Below are 23,888 nucleotides of genomic sequence, written 5' to 3'. Positions count from 1 at the left end.
ACATTTGTGAGAAGGTCATAGATTGCTTTCTTATGTGAGACTCTATTCATTAAAAGCACTTGTACATCAATTTAACTATCATGCATTCAGATCTATTTCACCTAAAGATCCAGAAACGTTCACATCTAAGTTTCTCCAGAGTAGGGAATGCCTGTGGTTTTGCCACAGATGCACATGTGGAGTAAGCTTACCTTGTGTAAAGAGAAGTTTCTTTTGATTACTTTTTATGGAGCCTTGGTTTATTGCACTTAAATTGTCTTAAGTTTTACTTTGAATTGAATTTTTCAGGAAGTGGCAGATGAAGCTAATTATCTTCTGCATGGAGCATTTTAAAATTCAGAGGTGGAGAGAAACACTACTTGGCAAAAGGAAAAGATCTGTGTTACTGTAATTTTTCCTAAGCTGGGTCTGTAGATAATTTCTCTGCACTTTTCCACCAGACTGAAAGTACCAGCCTGGCTCCCCACTGGGCCCAGGAGTCCAATTGATATATAGCAGTAATAAGAGTGACAGCAATAATACAGCCGATCAAAGAATCACCTAATATTTTTCAAAACAAAACCAGAAGACACCTAACTTCCATATTGCAGATGTCTCCTGTTCTTACCAGGGGTCTCTGGCTCTGTCCCATCGCAGGAGGGTATGGTGCAATATTCCCACCGAGCGGTTCTGTTGGTGGTGTAACACCACGGCATCTTCTCATCATCAGGGTTTCTACAATAGTTTTCCTCCAAGTTCCTGAAACAGAAACCCTAACTAAGAAAAGCATCTCATGGAAACCTGATAAAGGTTATGAACAAGAGGCGAATGTATCTTGCTGCCCAGTTTACTGTTACAAGTGAATAACCACTGCTGTCATTTACCGATCATATGTACTTGGTTTATAGATGAATAATTGCAATGCACTGGTGTTTTGAATACAGAAAATCAGATGCTTGCTGGATTGACAGATGTACTGAGAGATTGTACTTCCTCTAGTACTTTAAACCCAAAAGCAGCATAGCAGAAACATGTGGTGACAGAACGTAACTGCAAAGGAGAATCTTCATTATGACTTTCTTACTCCATACTACTTCACCTGAAAAGAATACTGTAAAAGGATAAATTGAAGGGGGGGAAAGACATTTCTAAGATTTCTAACATGCTCTAGGTGACCCTGCTCAGGCAGGGGGGTTGGACTAGATGATCTCCAGAGGGCCCTTCCAACCTTACTGATTCTGTGATTGTGTGATTCTGTGTGATTTAAGAGAGTCTGAAAGCCATAAGATTTGAGTACTTGAGTACTCAAAGAATAAAAAATCAAATAAGAAGAAAAGTAAAAAAAGAGAGCTGAAAAGGAGAGTGATACAGGAATTGTGTGAGCTGTTGTGATGAACAGCGGAACTGTTACTTCAACAGAGTTGGAGAATGATGACGTAACTGTGCCTTGGCACTTCTCATGGACGCTGAATAATGAAGAGGTTTCACTTACTTGCAGGGATAGTTTTCAGGAGTGCGAGCATGTTTGTGAGGAGACTGAGCACTCCAGTGCTGACAGGTATTTCCTGATTCTGTAACAGATATCTTGCCTTGGTAGTCTTCTCCTCTTCCTAATAGACATTGACGCCCTGGTTTAGGAGTTGGTGGGGGTGTAGCTATGCCAGAAAAAGGAACTGAAATTAAGCAGTGTCTTCAAGACATATAAGAAAAAACAAATCACTTTGACTTTTATAGTTAAATTGGAATTTCTTTGCAGGTAAGGTAAGGTAAGTAAAGACTAAAATAGTTGGAAAATCTGAAATGTAGAGAGAATATCTAAACATACCTTCTTAATTCTTCTCACTCCAACTTTAACATTTTCACAATCAGACTGCCAGAAAAGCATTTCCATCCACTTTTTTACATCAGCCAGGAAACAACAAAACCAAGTGCCCAGCAACCCCATCAGAACAGAGTTGAGAAGAGAGCAAATGGCAATATTGTGAAGAAAACTGGGATGAAAGTGATAGGCACATCAGTGATAGATAGAGGTTATAGATACAGATATAAAAGACGTTCTCCAGCTGGTGAGAGCTAGAGACAGTGAGGATGAGACCTGGAGAAAAGCTCCAAGGAAAAGTATTGCAGCAAGGACAGGATTCTAGGGGAAAAGAAAATCTAAAAAGGGAGAACTGAACTGGAAGAGCTTCCAGAAGATCAGAAGATTTTCAGGAAGAATGATACTGTTTAGCATCAGATGAGGAACGCAGAAGAAACACATGAAACACTGAGACAGCTGATCATGGAGCAACGCATGGAGAAAGAGAGATGTGTTCCAGGCAAAACCACTAGAAATGCCTATGACAGAAACCTTTAGCACCAAAAGAGCTACCAAAGTTTAATTTTAAAGTTATTTCCTTTTTTTTTCCCAAGATCAAAGTTAGCACAATCTTTTATTCCTTTATATTTTGGATATTTTTCATTTGTTCAAGCTCTTTGCAAAATGGTCTCTCCATGCCTAGATCTCTGTAAGTCAGACTCACTGCAGCGAGGAATGTCACAATATTCCCAGCGTTTAGTGGGGCTGGTAGTGAAACACCAGGGTCGAGGTTCACCATCAGGATTACGACAATAATTCATTTTCAGATCCTTCTCCGGAAAACTGAACAAAAAAAAAATTAAAAATAGAAGTCACTAAAGACTGACTGTAATGATTAGCCTGTCTGTGGCAGAGTGGTCTTCAAGCCACCCTGACAACAAATCATTCAGCACCAAGTCCAACTCACTTTTCGGGGAGGTATCCGTGAGAGTGAGGTTTCTGGGAATCCCAGCGCTGGCACTCAATCCCAGATACTGTTGTTGAAACCACTCCATGGTAGTTTTCTCCACTGCAGTGCATGCACTCCACTGTACAAGAAAGGCAGAATGAAGCCAAGAAAGACAGAAAATCACTATGGAACTGGGCCATAAACATTCACACTGATTTCACCTCAACATCAAGTCTAATAAAAGTGCAAGGCTGAAGGATAAGCCTTTGACAAAGTAAAACTTTTTTTCTCAGTAAGATGACTTTAGCTACTTGATTATATCAATAGTATTTTACTTAACAAAAAAGACTATATTTTTTAAAGGAGCTAAATTGAAAGTATTAAGCTATAATTGAAAATCTGCACCTTGCTGCCATTGTGTTTTTGACTTTTGCACTAACAACTGTCATTTGGTCCAATTTTAGGATGATGGTAAGAAAATAAACTCATACACCATCCTTTATCAATGAAAAAAAAATTGTGTAGCTATTTGGGATATTTTGGGTATCTTCCTTGTTTGTGCTGAAAACCTCTGAAAAGTGCCAGGTTGAACTAACCTTTGCTCTGGAACAAATCCTCACTTAAAACCAAAAATAAAAATAAGTTCACATTCTTTAACATCTTCCAAAAAAGAGAAAAAAAAGGTATATGTATCCTGACCTTCACACTCTGGAATGTTACAATAATCAAATCTGGTAGCAGGATCTGTTGTGTAACACCAGGGTCCCTTTAGATCTTTATCGGGATTTCTGCAGTAGTTTTCCTCCAAACCTGCACTGGGATGATTTTCAGCTGTGTATCTGTAAGAGAATTAAAATGAGATTAGATGATAAGGGAAATATCTAGCTATTCAGCTGACTTTGAATTCTAGAAGTGAAATCTCTATATGAGGACCACATTGTAGATGTCATTCATTAGAAGTCTCCTTACTGCTACTGAGTGCCACTGGCGACAAGTTAGAAGTGTCATAGCTACAGATTTCAAGAAATATGTTGTCTCAAAGGCTAGTTATGTCTTTAATATTTGCATTTACACCAGCTGTTCAGCTTGCAGTAAGTTCTGTTCAGCTGAGATATTTTTTAACACAGAGAAAAGTCTCTGTTATCACATGCAGGATATTCCCTGGGAGATGCGGTGAGAGGATGTACACTAAACATGTGAGAGCTCTCTGTAATCTGAATGCTATGTTGTGTCAATAGGAGGTTACTAAGTAAACCCTGTCGGCTGTTGTTCATTAAAAACCAGAAATACTGCCTGTGAGTAGTCCATGGATTCATGGATAAAATAATGTACCTCCATCTCATCTGCCACATTTTATACTTTAAGCCAAGAGATTAAATTCTTGCCCTGGTGAGAATACTGAAAAAGTCTTACTTCATTTCAACAGAACTAGGTGGTTCCCTGTCCAGTGTTTCACTTGTTTAAAGACCAGAAAATTTAAACAGCATGGCAAAACTGACTGGGTCCCCCTTGATCATGTAACTCAACTGCAATTCTCTGAGTTATGAGTTAGATTAGAGAAAGATAAGCATGGGAAATTATTTCATAAGAGGAACTTCAACACCAATTTGTCTATAAAATTACTTAATAAATCAAACTACTTAGAAAAAATTCAGAAAAATATGTAAGCAAATATAAAAAAGTCATACTTTGGTTTGTGGGGAACATTATCAGACCACTTCTGGCACTGCACACCCTTCTGAGTTTTGGCTTCTGTTCCTCTGTAATCCACCCCATTTCCCTTCTTGCATTCTAGAAGATAAACTGAAATGATACACATTTAATTAATCAGTATCATCACATTTCTGCTGGAACTAAGCATATACAAAATCCATTTTCATTTTAATATGTTAAATGCATTTGGCCATATTCTCTTATGTCTTTAGAAATAGAGGTGACATTTTAAAAATGTACTAGTTAGCTGATGTCAGTGTTGAATTAATTAGTACTGAAAAACTTATGCAAAAGCCCAAAACTCCTAAATGAGAATTCTTAGAGAAACAAGCGTAACAAAATATGGCTATTTTGATTTAAATCAGTAGATTTAAATGATAGAATATGTTTTTATAGGCACTATAACAAAATATAAAAGCATTCTTTTTTATTGCCTCCAATGATTTTGTTATAGTAATGCCTAGTAATTAAAATCAAGCCTTAAAACAGAGTAGTTCAGCTGAAGAAGATAACAGTATGAAGTCACAGATGCATATGCACAGCATTTTACCGGTATAAAAAAATTTGTGTTTTAAGTTGATCCCAATTGTTACGTTCATATAAATAGAGATGACAATATCTCATTAAGGTTCACCTTGTCATGAATGAAATTTAATTAATTCATGATATTATGCTAAAAAAAAAACCTCTCCACTGTACAAGATAAGTTTGATAGCTGGTTGAAGTTACATATTACAAATACTTTGAGCATTCTTAGCTTTTAGAACTTAATAGTGCCTCCATGAAAAAAGGAAAAGAAAGAGAAAAAGAATTAACAATGAATCTATGTCTTTACAGAAGTTAAGGGGAGTTCTTATTGCTGACCTAAGCCTGGATTTGTATTAATAGCCTTGAAAACACAAAATAATGAGAGCTGAAAGCTCAGCATGATCAATTTTTCCTGGCTGGAGCAGGGAGCAACCATAACCACTTTGCAGCCTTTAAGACTGTTCTGGGAAGACTGAACAGTTGTCTTTCCCATCAAAGAGCTCATGGCTAAGACCAAGAGCAGGCATATAAGGGTCAGCTCTGCCAAGGAAGAAAAACAGATTTATGCAAGCTATCTCATATTTTAGATATCTGTGGTTTAGGAAGAATCAGTGCCTGGCAGTATGGCCTCTGGGTTTGAGAGCTAGTCAAGAAACTCATCTAATAGCTCCTCCACCCAAAGTCATGTGTTCACATCATGGTACTCAGCAGCCATACTAGCTTTAAATATTCCCAGCTCCCTACAGCTTCCTCTTTTCCCAGGGTTTCATCACATTGCTTTCACAGATATATCTGCACAATTGGCGGCAGGGTCATGCTGTTGACAAGATCTGTCGTGAAGGAAAACTTGACAAAAGCCTCATACTGTATTGCAAAACTGCAGCTTTATTCCAAGTATAGAGAACAAAATGTAAAATAGTGAGTGAGGAATGTCAAGCATACAAACCTAAAGTTGATGAAAAGCAGAACTTGAGATTCTTGTTCATGTGCCCTAACACAGATCACTTGTGCAGATGCCATTTTGTGCAGGACTCATCAGTACAAAACATATATATAAAGAAATGAATATATCACAAGAAGTATCTATTGCAAGGCTGGTTCACAGTGCAGGTTCTTGCAGTTACAAGTTCATTATCTCTGAGTCAAGAGTTCTGTCATCTTTGTTTGCTTTTCAAACAGCTAGTAAAATTTAAATGATAAAATTAATTGTTGCCACAGGCCCACAATCCAAGCACACTGGCCATAAGTCACAAAACTTTCTTAGTGTCATTGTCTACTGTGTTCAGTAGCAAACGTAACAAATCATTTTTGTCAGTTCCTTATTTGGTCATTGAAGACAGACTTCACCATGCACTTTTTTTCTAAAAAATATAGATTGAATTGATAAACCGATTTTATTTTTCTCAGAAACATTCAGTAACCTTTACTTCTCCCCACCACTCAAAATTTCCCTATGCACAGTGTATATTTCATTGATCAGTTCCTCCCTTCTAGTGGCAATGAAGAAATCTCTCTTCTAGGTTGTGACCTACAGATCTATCTTGACAAAAGTGAAAAGAATTAATAATTGAATCTGAAAATAGTTTCAGATCTTCTGTAGGCAAATAGATAGTTTAGATCTGTATTTCTAGGTCTATCTTTAGGACCACTTTTATTTCAATATATATATGGACAAGTGTGCAGTTTACTGTAGAAATTTTAGTTGGAAGCCATATGGATTCCTCAAGAGTTTTGCAATAAATTAACATTAAAACCCCTGAATAAATAAACATTGAATCGATCAAGTGATGATTCTTTCTGTTTGCATAAACTTTTGACCATTTACATAACCCTCAGGTTTCTTTCTGTCTGGTGACAAATAACCAGCTTCAATCCTCAAACTCAACTCATGTTCGCTTGGGTTAACTCTTTAGAAACAGGTATGTGGATAGCAATTAAAAAATGCAAGCTTTACTTCTTATTAGTCTCTCTACAACATAGACAAGATTAATCATCTGTTTTATACACAATAGGATAAGCAACTGAAAAAACCTGATTTTTGTCCCAAATGGCATCCAGTTTTTTGAAACAAAGATAAAAAGTGATTAGCTCTCAGATACTAATTGCTCCTGGTCCAAAAATAATATTGATTTCAGCAACAGTATTGCAAAAACATCTGGACAGGTGATAGGAATTTCCTTGAAATATCAGGACAGTAGCAGCTGCTAGAAGCAGTTATGTGATCTACCTAGGTAAATGCTACATTTTTGTCTTGTATTCTGTAACACAATAAAATTAAACTGATGTTATCCTTAGAATGGATAAATGATTATTTTTTCATTTAAGACCATCTGAAAATGGAAAGATGGGTACCAGAGAAATCCTCTGACACACACGCACACACACTAGATTAGATAGACAGAGAGAGAGACAGAGACAGAGAGTCAGGGAGAGAGACAGACAGATAAATAGTTAGAACTCTGTCATATTTTGTACTGAAATCTTGGAAATATCACCCAGCTACAATCAAAAAGTTCATAACCAGAAGAGAAAACAAAACAATTGAAATGAACTTCGTTTTTGATGCTCTTAATATTTAGCTCAATCTTTTGATTTCTGTGGGTGGGATATGAGGACAACTTTTGGATATTTAGGTTCAGTAAACAGTAAACAGACCTACAGTTTTTCGTATCTTTACTGATGGAGTTGCTATGCTTTCCAAGAAACTAAAATCTGTCTGTGACCTCAAAAGGCTTAAAAAGATGCAGTCGCTATTTCTCATTGAATGTTGCAGGACTGTCATCAAGGTTTTAATCTCGGTAAATCCAAATGACATCTCAAAGATAATAGGACAAACCAGAATGATAGCCCAGCTTTTGATCACTGTACTGAAATAAAATCAGTACGGAATATTTAAATGTAAGTTATTTGTTCAGTCTTTAAGTTTTTTTACTTGCTAGTGCATCCATTCATCATTCATTCTACAATAGAAACTGCAGAAAATTACTTAGCACTATTTAACCATGAGTTAGGGAAACTGCCATGGCTTCTGGCTATAATAAAAATATCTCATCTTCAAAACATTAAATTATTTAGCAGTGATACATACACCAAAAAGCAGCTGTCTATATACTTCAGAGCATTACCTCCAGCAATAATAATAACAGATGGGTTATTCAGGTAGAACCAAATTCTCTGCCAGAAAAAATAATTCTAGTAGTGATCTGACCATTTAAAGCATCAAAGGATTTTCAAGCCAGGCAGTGAGTTAATAAAGGCAGCTGATTAGTACTTTTCTTTAATTATAATAGTTCTGGTGAGTTAAGCTGTCAAAATTAAACTCTAAAATGGGTTGAAAATCAGAGCAGAGTCAAATATCTCCTGAAAGATTATGTAAAAATACAAGAATTATACAGAAATGTGGAAAAAATTAGATTGGAAAGGACCCTCAGTGGTCTCTGGTCCAAACTCCCATTCAAATTATGGTCAGCTTCTGAGCTGGATGAGATTGGTCGGGGCTTTACCCAGTCAATATCTGCAAGGGTGGAGGACCCACAGTATCTCCAGATAATGTGGTCCAGTGCTTATGCATCTTCACTGTAAAAAAGTCTTTTTCTTGTATCTACAATGTCAGATATTAAAAGTGAAACACGTTCCTCCTTTCTCATGGATAGCAAGTGCTCAGTGCTTGATTATACAATTCAAAAATTGTTTTAGAACCCAACCATATGTCTACATTTGGCATATGGTGATAGATTTTTCAAAAGACGATCAAGAACTTGGATATCTGATATTTCTTAAAAACAGATTTACTATCTTCAGACAGAATATCAGATCAAGTACACTTCAATCAAGTCATTCCTATTTAAGACAAAACAGAGTGACCAGGAATAAACCACATATAAATGAAGAATCCAAAATATCACCACATTCATCAATTATATTCATTAAAACATACAATAGGATACAAATTTTGCTAAAGTTCATTAATTAAAGAGTAAAAACATCATATAACAATATACAAATACTATAAAAAAGACTATTTTAAACTGAAGCATGATTAATACCTCTAATCCTTCTAACAATGCGTGAAACTAAAACAGTGTTGGTTTGAGTCCTGATTTAGGAAACCGTGAATTTTCTTTAGAGACATACATGAAATTTTCTGGTAGTTTCCATCAGTTTTCAAGTGGGCAAAGGTATATTGCAGCAACCTTTGCCAGCACAAGTTCCTAGGAACTCCATTAGGAGCAGGAAGGATGCAGCTACAGGTTATCAGGCTGGTTTAAAAGAAGAAAGGAGTCTTAAGCACCTCAGTTACTCTGAGCACCATTCCCATTCCCAGAGCAAAAATGCTCTTCTCTGCCTTTTGGCCCCTGATGTCTACATTTAAGGAGTAGGAAAAATGCTAGACTACTAATCTGGAAAATAAAACGGCACCACTGCTTTATCAGCAGTTGTGGCAAGAAACAGAGACTAGGAAAGAGCCAATCTATCGTTTTGGACTTAGCCCGCTGTTTTTACAACAAAGTTATGTGAGTCCCACTAGAAAGCAAAGCTCAGTGAAGTAATACCAAAATATAGACATACTTCTTTTTTCATAAAGAACTGCATTTGTTCTTCTGAATATTACTGCTGTCTTGGTGTTCTCGGCCAATGTTAAACACTGTTGGTCTTTGCTGGTGAATAAGAAGGCTCTGTTGAAATTAAAAGGAGAGACCAACATAAGAAACAGTAATTGAACATCAGTTATAATTTTAGCAAGCACTTCCCTTCAACAATGTTTCAGTAATGTTAGCCAAATCACTGAGTATCCCAGCTCCTATTTTCAGTGGTGACTTTGATTCCTAAGTCTCTATACCAACTTAGGTTGAAAGGGAGCTACATGAAAAAAAATTACAGAAAGGGAAACAAAAGAAGATTTATAATGTGCCAGAGACACCAGGGAACATGCTAAAGATGGCACCTGCGCAAGAGACCTTCGCCTTCTTTCAAAAAAATTAGTGGTCATTCAAGAAGCAAGATATTCTGCAGTAACCTGAGGCATATCAGCAGTTACCAAGGAGCAGGTAAAACACAACAAGCCAGCACCTTAAATTACCTTGTGATAACTGTTCTGTCTCTTCAAACTCAAAGCAATGTAAACACTTTGGAAAATATTGCCATTTGTCTAGTCAGTAAGTGCCCAGTTCATAAGACATCCTGTAAAACTAGAGCGGATGATGTAACCTGTACATTATTATCTAAGGAAACCTCCTGACAGGCTAAGCAATTTCTGTGTCTGCCCTTCATGAATCAGTAACGAGCAACAGCAATATGGTAGTCAGTGGCTAGGTCTGTACCAGGGAATGAAATACTGACAGAGCCCATTTTGTAGCCCTTGAGGCCAACTGATACGGTCTAGTTGCATCCATACCTGTAAATTCCCACCGCCTCTAAAGGAGAGTGGACATATCTGAACTTCCTGTTGGGAATGCTAACTTCCAAACGGTGCCCACGAGTTGCGTGGGGAGTGCTGGCTGTCCCTGATCAAAATCATGCTAGGGGTTGTTCGCACTGCTCTAAGCCCAGCTCTCGGTAGTGTCTAATTTACAAATAGAGACGTGGCTAACAGGGATGGTCCAACACACTGCTAAGGCCTGATGACAAGACTGCAACGTTGACCTGATTTCGTTGTTCTGAAGCACTGGTCTGACTGTCCTGCAGTGCTGGTGTGATTTTGAAGCTCTGCCTACCATTTGCATTTCCCCCAGATTTTTCCTGCCAGATATCATCCATTCTTTACTGACTTTAAGAAATCTCACTGACAAAGCAAATGTAATTAATTAGAGAGGCAAGGACAGAATGCCCTGATGTTATTTCAGTCTCAGAATCTCATAAACTTTGGTGATGTTGAATCTGATCTGAGGCAGAGGCTGAGGAATGATGGTATATCCAAACATGTCCCAATAGGGAACAATGATCCTCTATAAACTATAAATGAATTATCTGAACATAAAGTCTCAGCCTCTCTGTCTTTCTTCCCAACTGTGCTAAGTATTACTGAGGCAGTGCCTTCTCTGTGTGGTCTTCAGAGAGGGAAATAGGATCAAAGGGAGCAAGTGATGCTTCACACACTCAGACCGAGTATCTCTGTGATCCTTTATTATTACATCTCTTTAAAATAAGTGTAATTTTCCCTCTTGATGCTATATATTCCTCTTTTTTAGATTTAGAATACAAAGTCATAGAACATGTAAAAAACTCAACAGTAGAGTATCCCTGCCTTGAATAAAAGCCCTGATGGGGAATCAAAGGCTGGAAACAACTCTGCAGACAATTCCTGTTCAGAGTTCAAAAAGTGTCCCACAGAAGTGGCAGATCAAGAACTGATGAAAATTAGAGCCAGAGTCATATGGGAGGAAAGCCTCCTACTGCATTAAAGATTCTCTTCATCACTACTAATGCCTACTTTACTGCTGAAGTTCAAAGGGCTTCTAGGATTTAAGAATACAATAGGCTTCACTAAGATAGGAGCCTGAGCAAAGGACAGTAGCGTAGGCTGTCTTACCCGCTCTGTGCTCGCTAACTGCCTGGGCCGGGTTAAATGCAGATGTAGAGAGAAGGCTTGGATGCAAACAGGGTTTAGGACAGTCAGAGGATTAAAGTTTAGGTGACTACCTGTTTCTCAAAGTGAACAGAAGTTACACAACTCTAGTAAAACTCAGAATAATGGATGCATCTGCAGGATAATTGGTAATGCAACGAAACTGATATCATTATTGTTGTATTAATTTCCAAGCAATTATTTATGACTTTTTATGGTAAAAGGAGCATAAAAGCATTAATCAAACCACATCAGGCTGGTTTTCAATGTGCCAAACTGTGCACCAAGATACCATTATGCTTTCCAATGAAAATCCAAAATAATTTTTGAAATGTCCTTATTGATTTTTGCTGTCTTCACCCAAATCTCCCAGGCATTCACTTTCTACGTATTTTCTGTTTTTCTCACAAACTTTGGAAACACATACTTCTAAAAAAGTTCCTCAAAAGTAGTGTCAATAAATAAGGGCAAATACTTTATCATCTGTGATTAAACATATGGAAATCAGCAGAAATTACCTGCAAGTAAATTTATTTTCAGTTTCACATTGCTCCGCGCAGTTTTCTTTAGTACTTGTCTTATAAATTTGCTTCTTCGAGCTAAGCAGCCAAGCCCCCTCTGTTCTTACATAGCCATCTAGTATGTCTCCTAGTACTAAAAAAGAAAAAAGAAAGAGTTAAAAATGACAATGCTGATGCTAATATAGTTTATTTCAAATTTTCCTGTTAAATTCTGCTACCTCAGTTAGTAACATAATTTAATTACAGTAATACTGAGTTAATGGTGACAAAAACGAGTAAAGTTGTGTTCCCTAGTATAGTGAAAGGTAGTGTCATTAAGGCAGATGGCTGAAAACACAATAGAAGGTAGGACAGAAATGTGGCTTGAACAGTGTTTTGTACCATTTGGAAAGTCATAAAAAGTAGCACAAACCCAATGTGTAGAGTGATGGGAATATTGAAGAGGACCCAAAGACCCAAGGACCCATAAAAGCAACACAAAGAAGTAACTGATAGTCCATATCTTGGAGAAAATGGAGAAACGGGGCTGTGAGAGGATGTGAAACAATGACTGTCCGTTTCTGACAACTACCCACATGAAATATGTAATCATTTCATTTTTTTCAGTCCCATCATAGTTGTTTCCGTTCAAAGGCTTTTGCAAGAAACAAGCCAGCCTCCGTCATTCCTTGGAAAGGAATTTGCCATCTTTTCCTATTACATCTATTCTAATTCTGAATATTAAGCTATAGTTCACAGAACTATGACTTTAACAATTCCAGCAAGAGGGTCATGGAGCTGCATGAGTCTTGTGGTTGTTACAGTTTCTATCATATGAAGATTTCGCTCTGGGAGTTCCTCATTCTGAATGGTTTCAACCCCAAACACATACTTGGCCATGGTCTTTGCAACATATCACAGCCCTGCTCTGTGCTTTGCACAGCTGCTAAACAACAACTGCTGGGTGTATGCTGTTGCAGGGTAGCGTAGAGTTTGGCCTTGGGTTCCCAGCCCTAAGGGCTGGCAGTTTAACAGAAAGAAAAAGGAAAACTAAAAAGAAAAAAAAAGAAGATACACTGGAAAGGGATACAATGAAAGTTCATGTGATAGGCACAGGACTCACTGATTCCACTGCTTATTACAAGCCAAAAGTGAAATCAGAACGAAATTAGAAGTGAAATCTGTTTTGAGAGAAATCATTAAAACAAGGTAGAGCAATATTATAGGGATTCTCTCCCTCAAAGGACAAGAAATTAAAGAATTCCTAATATATTAAAATGTGGCTTCCATGCAACCTTAATTCTCTTCTGATCTGACACTTTGACTTGACCTTACCGTTATAATTAGAGAAATTAATTTTAAAAATATCTGTTTTATTTGGATCATAAAAGTATATGTTTTTCCCGTTTCTCTTATGGGGAAAAATATATTTTCTTTCATAGTCCCTACATGGCAGGGAATAATACTTAGAGGGGAAAAAAAGAAAATAGATGTAATAAAAACTCAGCAAGTTTTTTTTGCTGCTGTTTTTTTCTAAGCCTATGCAGTTCTTCAGTGTTAAAAAGATCTATTATTGCCTTATTCAGAAATGCAAATATTTACAGGAATTTGATAAATAATTTGCAGATAAAAGCAGACAATTGCAGACAAAAGCTCATATCTCATAAATTCCTGCCCACGTACATAATTATTACTTAGGTAAGAAGTCTCTCTTGATTTGAATGAGCCTGTTCACCTGAGAAAACACAACTTAAAAGCATGAATTTAAGTTCAGATGATCTTTCTTTAACATTAAATAATGTCTATAATATGTTATTCTGGAGTATATCTGTAATATTTCTATTTCTAAAACTGACTCATCATCCAGATAATAAAGTCTATCCATACGTTATACTAACTTCTCCAACCTCTTTTATATTTTACAACTACACATGTCAAATTTGTATTTTATTGTTATTTTTGCATATGTGCTAGCATACTTGTAACTATATATTTAACTGTAATTGCAGCTGGCCATTTCATTACACAGAATGCCTAAATGAAGACACACTGTCTGAATTCCCTAGTAAGTTTAATCTTTTCAGTACATAGAATACTTACTTGAGCTTTCTGTAAGAGTTACGATCTACTAAACCCATATATATATATATATATATATAAAAAAAGAGATTTACTTAGTTCTTAGCATTTTACGGATGATTTTATACCACCTTTCACAAAAAATGTTCTTAAAGCATCTAGATTACTGCAGGTACTGATACTGACCAGATTTTGGCCCCCCCTACTGAAATGAAATGAAAATTTTTCCCATAAGATTTTGGCTATGAAAAGGATGGAAACTTTAGTGCATAAAGGAAACTTTTCATTTTCTTTTTTATTTTGTTTTGAATGCTGCATTTAAAAATCTTTAAACCTCTACCACAAGGATCGACATCAGGACCACGGCGCTCGGCAGTGCTTGGCAGGAGGAACGGCTCTGGGATGTGATCCCAAGCCTGCTGGCATTCGAGGCAGCCGTCACAGGGACTGTGGTGGGCTTGGCAGCAGGCTGCTGCCGCAGGGTGCCGAGTCCCGGCACGGCTGGAGGAGCCCTTTGCTCTCCACGCCGACACCGAGGACCGGGCCGCTGCTCTCCCACCGCCTCCAACCACACGACCCTGCTGAGCCCACTCTGTTCGGGGGACGTGGCAACCACAGCGCTCAGTTTGCGCGACAGCAACCCTCGCTGGCCGGCCACCCCAACACCCAGCGTCAGCCAGGTACCTGGGGATACATGGATTTGGGGACCTACCTCCACAACGTGGAGCTTGCAAGTGTTTGGTCCCCGTCTCCCCTACTCAAGCGCAAGGCAAAGGACTCTTACCTGAGCTGAGCAAGAAAAGAAAGAGAAAGGCAGCTTTGCTAATCCCCATTTTGGCCCAGCTGGCGGGTGCTGGAAGTTGCGTGTGTCCATGCACAAAGTTTTATTGACTTGCACTGGAGTGAGGCGGCATCAAACAAACAAGGCGGTCGGGTTAAGTTAATCATTCTCCCACTCTGTGACCCCCTTTGCCATAGTCAACAACCTTGAATTGTATATGTTTCCAAATAAGACTCAGTCATTTGTACTGGATGTCGTGAAATGTGAAAGAACGCTCTTGATTTTTCAGAGGCCAAAATCTAGTCAGTATTAATAGGTGCAGTAATCTAGATGCTTTAAGAACATTTTTGTGAAAGTTGATATTAAATCATTTGTAAAATGCTAAGAACTAAAGCCAGATGGAAGAACAATCTTTTGTTCTCAATTTGTCGGTTCTCACTTTGCTAAAAAATAAACAGGAATAATGTTGGTGGAAAGCATGGGAAATCATGTTCCCAGGCAGAACTTAAATTTCTCCTGATGCTGTGCTCACTTCTAAGGTCCCAATGATAATCTCAGTCATGCACACTTGTACTGATTTAGATGGACCAGTTTCTTATTTCCCGTGTAATCTCAGAGTAGGCATTATTATGAGATCCAAATAATATTAACTTTCTAAGATAATTCAATTTTACTTTTTCATCAAAGACTTCCTCCTTCTCTCCCGTGTTTCCTGGATCTAGGATTTTTTTTTTTTTTTTTTTTTTTTTTTTTTTTTTTTTTGCTAATTTTGGAGGTAAGGCTTAAAGTTCATTTTGGTTTGATGTCTAGTATGCATAACTTTAGGTTTAAGAGACATAGGTAGTTATTTAGTGCTTTCCTTCCCAGACACTTAAGCTTATGCCACATGCTTAAACTCATCTAGTGAGGGTGTCAGACTTTGCTCATCCATGTGTTATCCTGATTTCAACATCAGCTCACTCTGCATTTCCCAAGTGGCCTTTGCCTTGGAAAAGTTGCACTATAGGACCATTGTGTGGCTTCTCTAGCGTGTTAGCTCGCTGATGGAGCTTCAAAACAAATTGTTGAATCAAATATGCAAATGACTCACCAGAGTCAGATGGGGATTGTATACTGGATAAAGAAAACAGGTCTGAATAGGCACTTATGGGTCATGAAGTTTAGTACCAGGCAATTGAAGGCAAAAAGTTCATAGAACCATGATCTCCATCTTAAAATTAGTGATGTTACCCATGTCCTTCTTGTCCTACCTATTTTAAATAGAAATGACAATGCATTGAGACATGAGATAAGGCTTGGGGTGAAGGAGTAAATGTGTAAGAGAAAGATTCCAATATGGGTGCCAGATTAGTTGCTATTTTACACATTATCCAAAAAAATCTAGAGTTGATCCTGCTTGTAGTCTTGTGATATTTTTCTCCTGTAGGATGCTGTAATACCATGTTATCTAGTTTTCTTCTGCACTTGAACCCATTTTAATGCAACTTGTGAAGTACAGCAAAGCTTAGGATATCTGTAAAGGCTCTGAAAACTGTTAATGGTAAACTAGGGCAACAAAGCAGATGGGTCTAAAAGAGGAGCTGAAGGGAGTTGGAGGCAGCTCAGGGAAAATTTTAAAGGATAAGAGAAAGAGGCTGTTAATGTCAACTCCTTTCCCCTTCTTTTGAAATGCCAAAGAGGCAACTGTGCTTAGTTTGACACTGTGCAATTACATATGGGAAAGGAGCATAAAATGAAGTAAGCTTCTCTAGCAAGCACACTTTCGAGAACGCTTCAGATCTGGCTTAGTCCCACATCTTAACAATCTTAACCCTGTTTTCAATACTATCAGGGCCAGCATGGCTAGTGATCCCTCACTCCAGGCTTTTTCAATGGTTTTGAAGGGTCCCCTGGTTGTTAGACAGAGAAGAGGAGGTCAGGACTCCTGAGCAGTGTCCAGCGTGAGCATTTGCTCTGTCTACTACTTGCAGGACCAGAATTTTGTTTTCAGAAAGCCCAGAGCAGAGGTAGACAGCCTGGCCCTCTCCCTTACTGGGCTGCCCAGGCTATCACGGCAGTTCAAGAATGCTTCCCAGAAAGCAAACTCGGAGCAGCAGGTGGCATAGCCCAGGGCAAGGCTCTTAGAGTATCCTAGAGTATACTCACAGAGCTATGATGGAAACAGGAGTCCGCTTCATCCCGGAAAGTATGAGCAGAAAGCTGCCTGCTTAGTTACATCAGGCCTGACCCAGCCAGCCAGCCAGCCCCCATTGGGAAAGCGCTTACCTGCCTCCTGTGTCCCCTGCTCCACACACACCTGTGCCCAGTTACCGTTTTGTCCCTCAGCAATTACAGTCCACAGCCACAGCATGATCTCCCCTCCCCGTGCCTCCTTCCTGTCAGCTCTTACAGGTTAGCTGGGGAAGATATGTCATTTTTGAGCAGGTACTAGCACCTCCTGGGCCAGTACGCAAGAATACACACATGCAGACAGGAACAGAAAAAACAAAAGAAGCATGCTCTATTTTTCCCTAACTCCCCCACAGCATTTATCTCTCACTGTGCTGAACTACTAGCTTCCCTATCCCCTCCCGGCACACTGGCATATGCAGAGCTGCCCCATTTACAGTGCAGGCCATATGCACCATCAGGCCATTGGTGGCAGATGCAGAGGGACCTGCTGCCCCTGAGGTGGACATGATGGCTTGTGGACAGCCCACCTCTCCTTCCTCCCCATCACAGCCCTGTCCTCCTTGGTACCACATGGCACTATCCCCACAACTGGCTCCGCTGGCCCTGTTTCCCTCCTGTTTCCTCGCAGGTATTTGCTGCATTACCACATTATTATACACCTCTGGCGGCTAAAGTACAAGAAAAAAAGCTGCATATTCGATCTACATGGATTTGGTTTTTCTGTGCTGCCTGGCTCAAGTCTCCCCTCCTTCAGAGTCTTCTCAGTAGGGCATTGGGAGCTGTACTTAGTCCTAATTTTCCCTGCCAGGGACCACTTGGACTCACTATCCCTGCATACTCCAGAAAGCCATGGCTGGTGGCCATGCTAGTCTGGCCTAACCTCCCAGATGAGTTCCTCCTGTAAGGGGGAAGGAGTAAAATCTTGAGATAAAGCCTTGGCTGTGGGAGTAATGCAGGAATGGGCTCCTTCTGCCTAGATAAAGTCAGAGCATTCATTCCCTGAGCTTGGCCATGGGGAATGGCCTCTCCTGATGCTGTCCTGCACCTTCTCCAAAGCCAACTCCAGCATGGGGAAATCAAGTCAGAAATACCTTCCCTGAGGAATGTGTGAGTTACTTTGGATTTTATTTGGGACTTTCACATTAACGGGGAGGTGAGGGTTGTTTATGCTGCTCAGCTGTCTATGCATCAGGGCAGTGTTTGAGAGGCCAGAGAAAAAGGAAGTCACAAATGTCTGTGGAATCAATGACATGCCCGAAATATGCTGTATTGCGTCTTCTGGTCCTGATGTGTGGCTGCAGATAGAGCACTTTACCTGAAGGCATTTTTTCCAAGGGCCCTTCAGACCAGTATAATAAAATCATGAAGATCTGGTTCTGCCCTAGCCTTTGCTAATGGTGACATCGATGCTCTCAGGAGCAAGATATTTGTCCCATCTGTGGCTCAGTTTTCTCTAGTTAAAAATTAAAAATAATTTCTCAGGGACAAGGAGGAAGGATTTTGAAAAACCTTTAGTTAAGTTTACAAAATTCTTTGATAAACATGAGCAATTTTAAACAGATTAGCTTTTTCTACAGGTTTACAAAAACCAAAGGCGTTACCTGGAGTAGTCAAAGTCATGTTAACATGTCGCTCTGTCCAGGATGGTTTAGGAACATCTACATATATCATGTAAGTAAGTAATCTTCTGTTGTCTTTCTTCGTGTTAAAGGTCCATATATACTCATTTAGGTCTATAATAATTTCTTTTAGATTTGGATCTCGTTCTGCTCTTAATCTCATTGCCTTTAATCTGATTAAAAGCCATCTACTTCAGTGCAGTTGCTCCCGATTTATTTCTGAGAAATGGAAAGAAAAGCTGAGTTTCCATTGCTTTCAAGGATGGTAATGCAGATTTGGAGAAGCGTAATCTACCTCTGTCTTAGTGTCTCAAACTCTGGAGAGCTGGACATGGGGACATTATCACCAGTTGGCCCTGGTGTAGCAACGCACATTCTGTATGTTTTCCGCCTGAAAATGTCAAAACAAGAGAAGTATCATTCGTTTCCCAGGCCAACGCTCCTCACTGCTATCTCTTGACAAACATGTGACCTCTCAAGCAATAGTGTTTAAAATGTGCTTTTGATTTCCCTGTTTCCTTTTGTGTCTTTCCTCCTCCTCCCGTTTCCCTCATCAGATCCATATACTGTCTGATTTTTCCCGGTTTTGATTTGGTAGTGTTTGTTCTCTTTTATTTGACAACTGTGAGGCCTACCTTAGGTGGAAGTTTATCAGATCTTATTTCAGAGTCAGGATACTTTCGTTAGCACAGTGGTTAAAATATAAACAACAGTAGAAGGCTTTTTAAATAGAAGTTGACCCTTGAAATTAGGTTTACTGTAAACTGAGAAAAATCCCCTACTAAAGAAATTGTCAACAGTGTTGGAATAGAGGTCACAGTTTATGGAATAAATTCAGATAAATACAATTTCCTTAAATTTTGAACTCAGAAAAAGACAAAATATTCACTTAGATATCAATTATTTGCCAAGAGGAAAAAGGACCAAAGGCAAGATTCAGCTGTTCGTAGGGAATGATCTCAAAAGGTGGCAATGAAGCTTAGCTATGCTAATACTGAGGTGAGTGCAAGCTAAAGGAGCTCTTATCAGTGTTCCAAAGGGTCATAGTGTGGCGTAGATCCATGGACAGTTGGGAAACAAGGAGGGTATTTTTACATTCATTTCAAAGACAGCTAGAATATATGACAAAAGAGAGATTAACATAGCCCTCACTCATGAAGCCTAAGTGTACTTGGGACAGAGACACCAGAGAGATAGTGAGGATGGCCTCCAAAGGCACAAACATGTATGTAAGGTGGGAAGTGGTTAAAGAATGAAAAAAAATAGCAGTGGTAAAAATAAAGCCTATTCTTGCCCTCGGCGTAAAGGAACACAGAGGGCAGAATAACTGTTGAATAATTTCATCTCCACAACTTGTGGCCAATGTATCTGTCAAAAGGGAAAGTGACAGTCACAGGGAGGTGAGACAGACAGGATGTTCTTTCTGAAATAAAGAGGCTTAGTCTTCAAGGCATTCAGTTTTTCTGGCTGTTGCTGGATGCTAGGAACCAATAGAATAAATTCAGAGAACAAACTGAGTGTCATCTTTATGGCAGAAAGAGTCAAAGAACTAACAACTGTTGTTTCTGTGTTGCAGAAAAAATATTTGAGAAAACAGAGACCCACAATTGCCTTTAGTAGAGCAGTGAAGAGGAAGAGTGGCTTAGACAAGCTGGCGGCAGTCTTTACTGGAGAGAATTAAGAGAAAATGCAGTCATTTTCCCTGCCTTTTAAGGCAGGGAAAGCAGCTGAAAAATAAACTCAGCCCTTAATATTTACTCAGAAAGAGTGCCCAGTCCAGCAGCAGTTGTGTTTAGCAGTCAGTTGCTGGAACTCTTTGTAAATGAGGGAGCAATTTCATCATATCACTGCTAAGCAGGAGCGCAAAGGCAGTCTTCATTTTCTAGACAGACACTCTGGAGAAGCTATGCCTAGTCTAAAGGCTGGTATAGAGCAGAGTGACCCAAGAGGCAGATCTGAGTCCTCTCCAAGTCCCAGCATGTAATGCCCAGTGGCAGCACCGCTTTGGGAAAATGGTTCAGTAAAACCATTGCAGTGATCTGTTGTGTGCTGCCTGCAATCTCATCCTTCCTTGCTTTTGTTACTCCCTTAGTATACAGTAATCACCTTGCCACCCAAAGGTGCTAGTCGCTCTTTACACATGGGGATGCACAACAGACATTGAAAAGACATTTCTAATAGGGCCTGAAATTCAATCTGTATGTCTTGTTTTGTTTTGTTCTGTTTTCTTCAGGGAAATGTCTGCAAGAAAGTGAGGCTCTATCTGCACTCAGACTCCTCAAAGATTGGTGCCCAGAGGCTCATGGCAACACATTTAACTGTGCTTAGCAGGCAGGTAGTTCATGCCTGGGCTGCCCTGAATCAAAGGAGGCAGCTGTGACTGCTGCTCTGGAGGCTGTGCAGAGGGAGGGCTGCTGACCAAGCATTCAGCCCTTCCTCTCACATGTAACCCTTTAACCACTCCGGGAATTGATCAAGTGTCTACAAAAACCATGGCAAAATTCTGCTGTTTGTGGGGTGTTATTTTGGTGTTTTTCTGTTCACTTAACACAGCTATATACAGTGATCCCCATGGTAGAGTATTGTTTACTGATGGTTCCAGTATCAAAGGAGAACTGGCATTGTAATCGACTATTTACGAATGTCACTGAAATGGGATGAGTGTTTATAGCTCCTTCCTTCTATGACAGTCTCACAAGTGAGGGACAAGCCATCTCCATTTTTTGCATAATGTATACATTGAAATTGTCATTGTAGTTTCTACTTATCACTTGTATGTAGGATTATTCCCATACTTATTCTTGACTCACTAACTTGCATAAAGGAAGTAAGGTCTAACCAGTTTAATCAAATTGAAATGAAATGCTAAAACAGCAAGGAAGTAAATGATGTTACATTGCACTCAAGACTTTTAAATGGGATAAGTTCAAGCCACTTGAGTCAAAGAGATTGTTACCAATATTTCAGTGGGTAAGAATATTGTCTTCATCAGATTTAATTTAAAAATTCAACTAGAAAAATAAACAGATTTTTTATATGTGCATGTGCCTGTATGCATGTGTGGTTTTGTGTGTGTGTATGTGTGTATGTATAAGAAAGTGATTTATGTCTAGGATATTTGCACTGACACTTCCCACATTCTCAGTCCATGGTGATATCTGAGTGGTTTTCATAGAATCACTCAGGTTTGAGGGGACCCCAGGTGGTCTCTAGTCCAACCTACTGGAAGGTCGATGATCACATTTTATACCAATATCTAATCATTTAGTGCTTGTTATTTAATAAAATTAACAATACCTTGGTTTTACCATCCTTCTGGAATAAGTCAGCCATTTGAGTTTCATACTCTTTGCATCTGTGGAAGTCAGAAGTCATTTTCCTTAAGTCCCCTGGACAAATTGACCACCACTTGCTACCTTAAATTGATATGGTATTTTGCTAAATAGATATTGCATGGGCATCCTTGAGTGCTAACATTTGTGATTTTTGTGAGTTACATGAAAAATATTCCATAAATAATATTCAAAAATGTATTGGAATCAATAGAGAAAAAGGTGGTATTTATAGTAAGCTTTTAGATTATTTGTGAAATTTCAGAATTTCCCCCACATTTCAAAAACTACTATAAGGTATAATAAGGTAGTAGAAACGGGACTTAATACTCTAGCTGTACTATGCTGCTAGTGCATCTGTGCTGCTTTTTTGGCCCAGAGCGAATATTTCCATAAGCACTGCTATCTGTTGAGCAAGGGCAGTCAGTACCTCTGCAGCTTAATTGTCCTCTGAGATTCCTTCAGGGAAAAGACAGAAGGAAAACTTTAGCCTCCATCTTAGCAACACAGAGTGCTGCTATCCAGGGTTTCCGGCTAAAATCCATCTCTGACTGTGAATACTGGAACAAAGCCTCTGAATTCAATGTCAGTATTACCAAAATCATGAAAAATTTGGTAACACATCTTGTAGCTCATTTCAGTCAATACCTCATCCAACCCTCTTTAGTTTCATGTTGAAAGCCCCTGCAGATTGCTTGAATACAATTTCACAAGCAAATTTTCCTGCTTTTATTTCAGTTCAACTTCCCAACAGATTTTTTTTGGTGGAGTTCAGGGAAACTGCAAAAGAGGAAGAATAAATATTTTTCCAAAGCTAGCAGTAACACCTTCTGCATTTGCAAGCAGTTTATAAATCTATTTATGATGGTTCAAATTTAATAAATTTTGTTTAAGTCTGTTAATCATTTTTATATTCCTAAAAAGTGGAAAAAAAAAAAAAAAAAAAAAACTTGCTGTTTAATTCCACAGCTTGCATTTGTCAGACATAGCATTGGAAAAGATAATTTTTTTTCCTGAGTCTTGGAAATGCCTAAACTAAGATGAGGAAACTTTACTTTGTCTGGTGAGCTTTGTCATTTGCTCCAGTTCTGTTTTGGTACAAAGTAAATTTCTGAAGGATATGCAATTTATATATGCCACATGTACATATATATGACGTGTGCAAAAGATTGTAGCATATCATATTCTATTTTTACCAAAGAAAGTGAAGAAATATAAGATCCAGCACAAACAAAGAGCTGGAAGAGAATGAAAGCAGGGTGAAAAGTTAACCAGTATGTGCTAGTAGCAACTGAAAGTATTTTTGTAACTTCTTTTCAGAATTTGTTCTCAAAGTCTGCAATGTCTTCCTGAGTTACAAACTGTCCTGAATCTTACAACATCTTGTATAGAGTAATTTCCCAAGGCAAACACACTGTCAGCAGTCAAAAAGATTAGAAGAGCTGCAATTGTCTACAAGCTTAAGGTAAACAAAAATGTCCAGCAGTGTATTTGCAGCTTTGAGACAGAGTAGGAAGCTAGAGGGCGCTGAAGGAGCCTCCAGGAAGCTCTGATGAAACAGAAAGGATGGTATGACTGATGTGTTGAGGATGGAGGGTGCCAACTGATGACAAAGTGCTGATGTTATTATCAAATTCAGGGTCCAAACCCTACCTTATGTGATAGTATATTGACAGACCATCCTAGCAAGTGATGGCACTAACAAGCTGCACAGTAAATATAAAAATAGATTTATTACTTAGTCATGCCAGAACAGTGGAAAACGCAAGAAGCTCCCTTGAAAGTAGCATACCACTATGTGCCAAAACCAGGACAGATGGCCGATAACAAGTCAAGAACTCCCATGCTGTCCGGAAACAGCTAAAACTACAGT

General features: G+C 38.8%; 1 protein-coding gene across 1 annotated transcript in view; it reads right to left on the bottom strand.

Annotated features, from left to right (window-relative positions):
* PLG (plasminogen) overlaps nucleotides 1-23,888 on the bottom strand; it is a 107,713-nt gene that overhangs the window by 9,826 nt on the left and 73,999 nt on the right. Inside the window, 10 exon segments of the mRNA XM_062573052.1 lie at nucleotides 608-738; nucleotides 1,472-1,634; nucleotides 2,502-2,620; nucleotides 2,745-2,865; nucleotides 3,426-3,565; nucleotides 4,415-4,529; nucleotides 9,537-9,643; nucleotides 12,051-12,186; nucleotides 14,896-14,964; nucleotides 17,432-17,732. Of these exon segments, the coding sequence (XP_062429036.1) occupies nucleotides 608-738; nucleotides 1,472-1,634; nucleotides 2,502-2,620; nucleotides 2,745-2,865; nucleotides 3,426-3,565; nucleotides 4,415-4,529; nucleotides 9,537-9,643; nucleotides 12,051-12,186; nucleotides 14,896-14,964; nucleotides 17,432-17,732 (1,402 nt within the window).

The sequence above is a fragment of the Rhea pennata genome, chromosome 3, assembly GCF_028389875.1.
Source record: "Rhea pennata isolate bPtePen1 chromosome 3, bPtePen1.pri, whole genome shotgun sequence".
NCBI lineage: Eukaryota > Metazoa > Chordata > Aves > Rheiformes > Rheidae > Rhea > Rhea pennata.
This window is presented reverse-complemented; position numbering and strand designations above follow the sequence as displayed.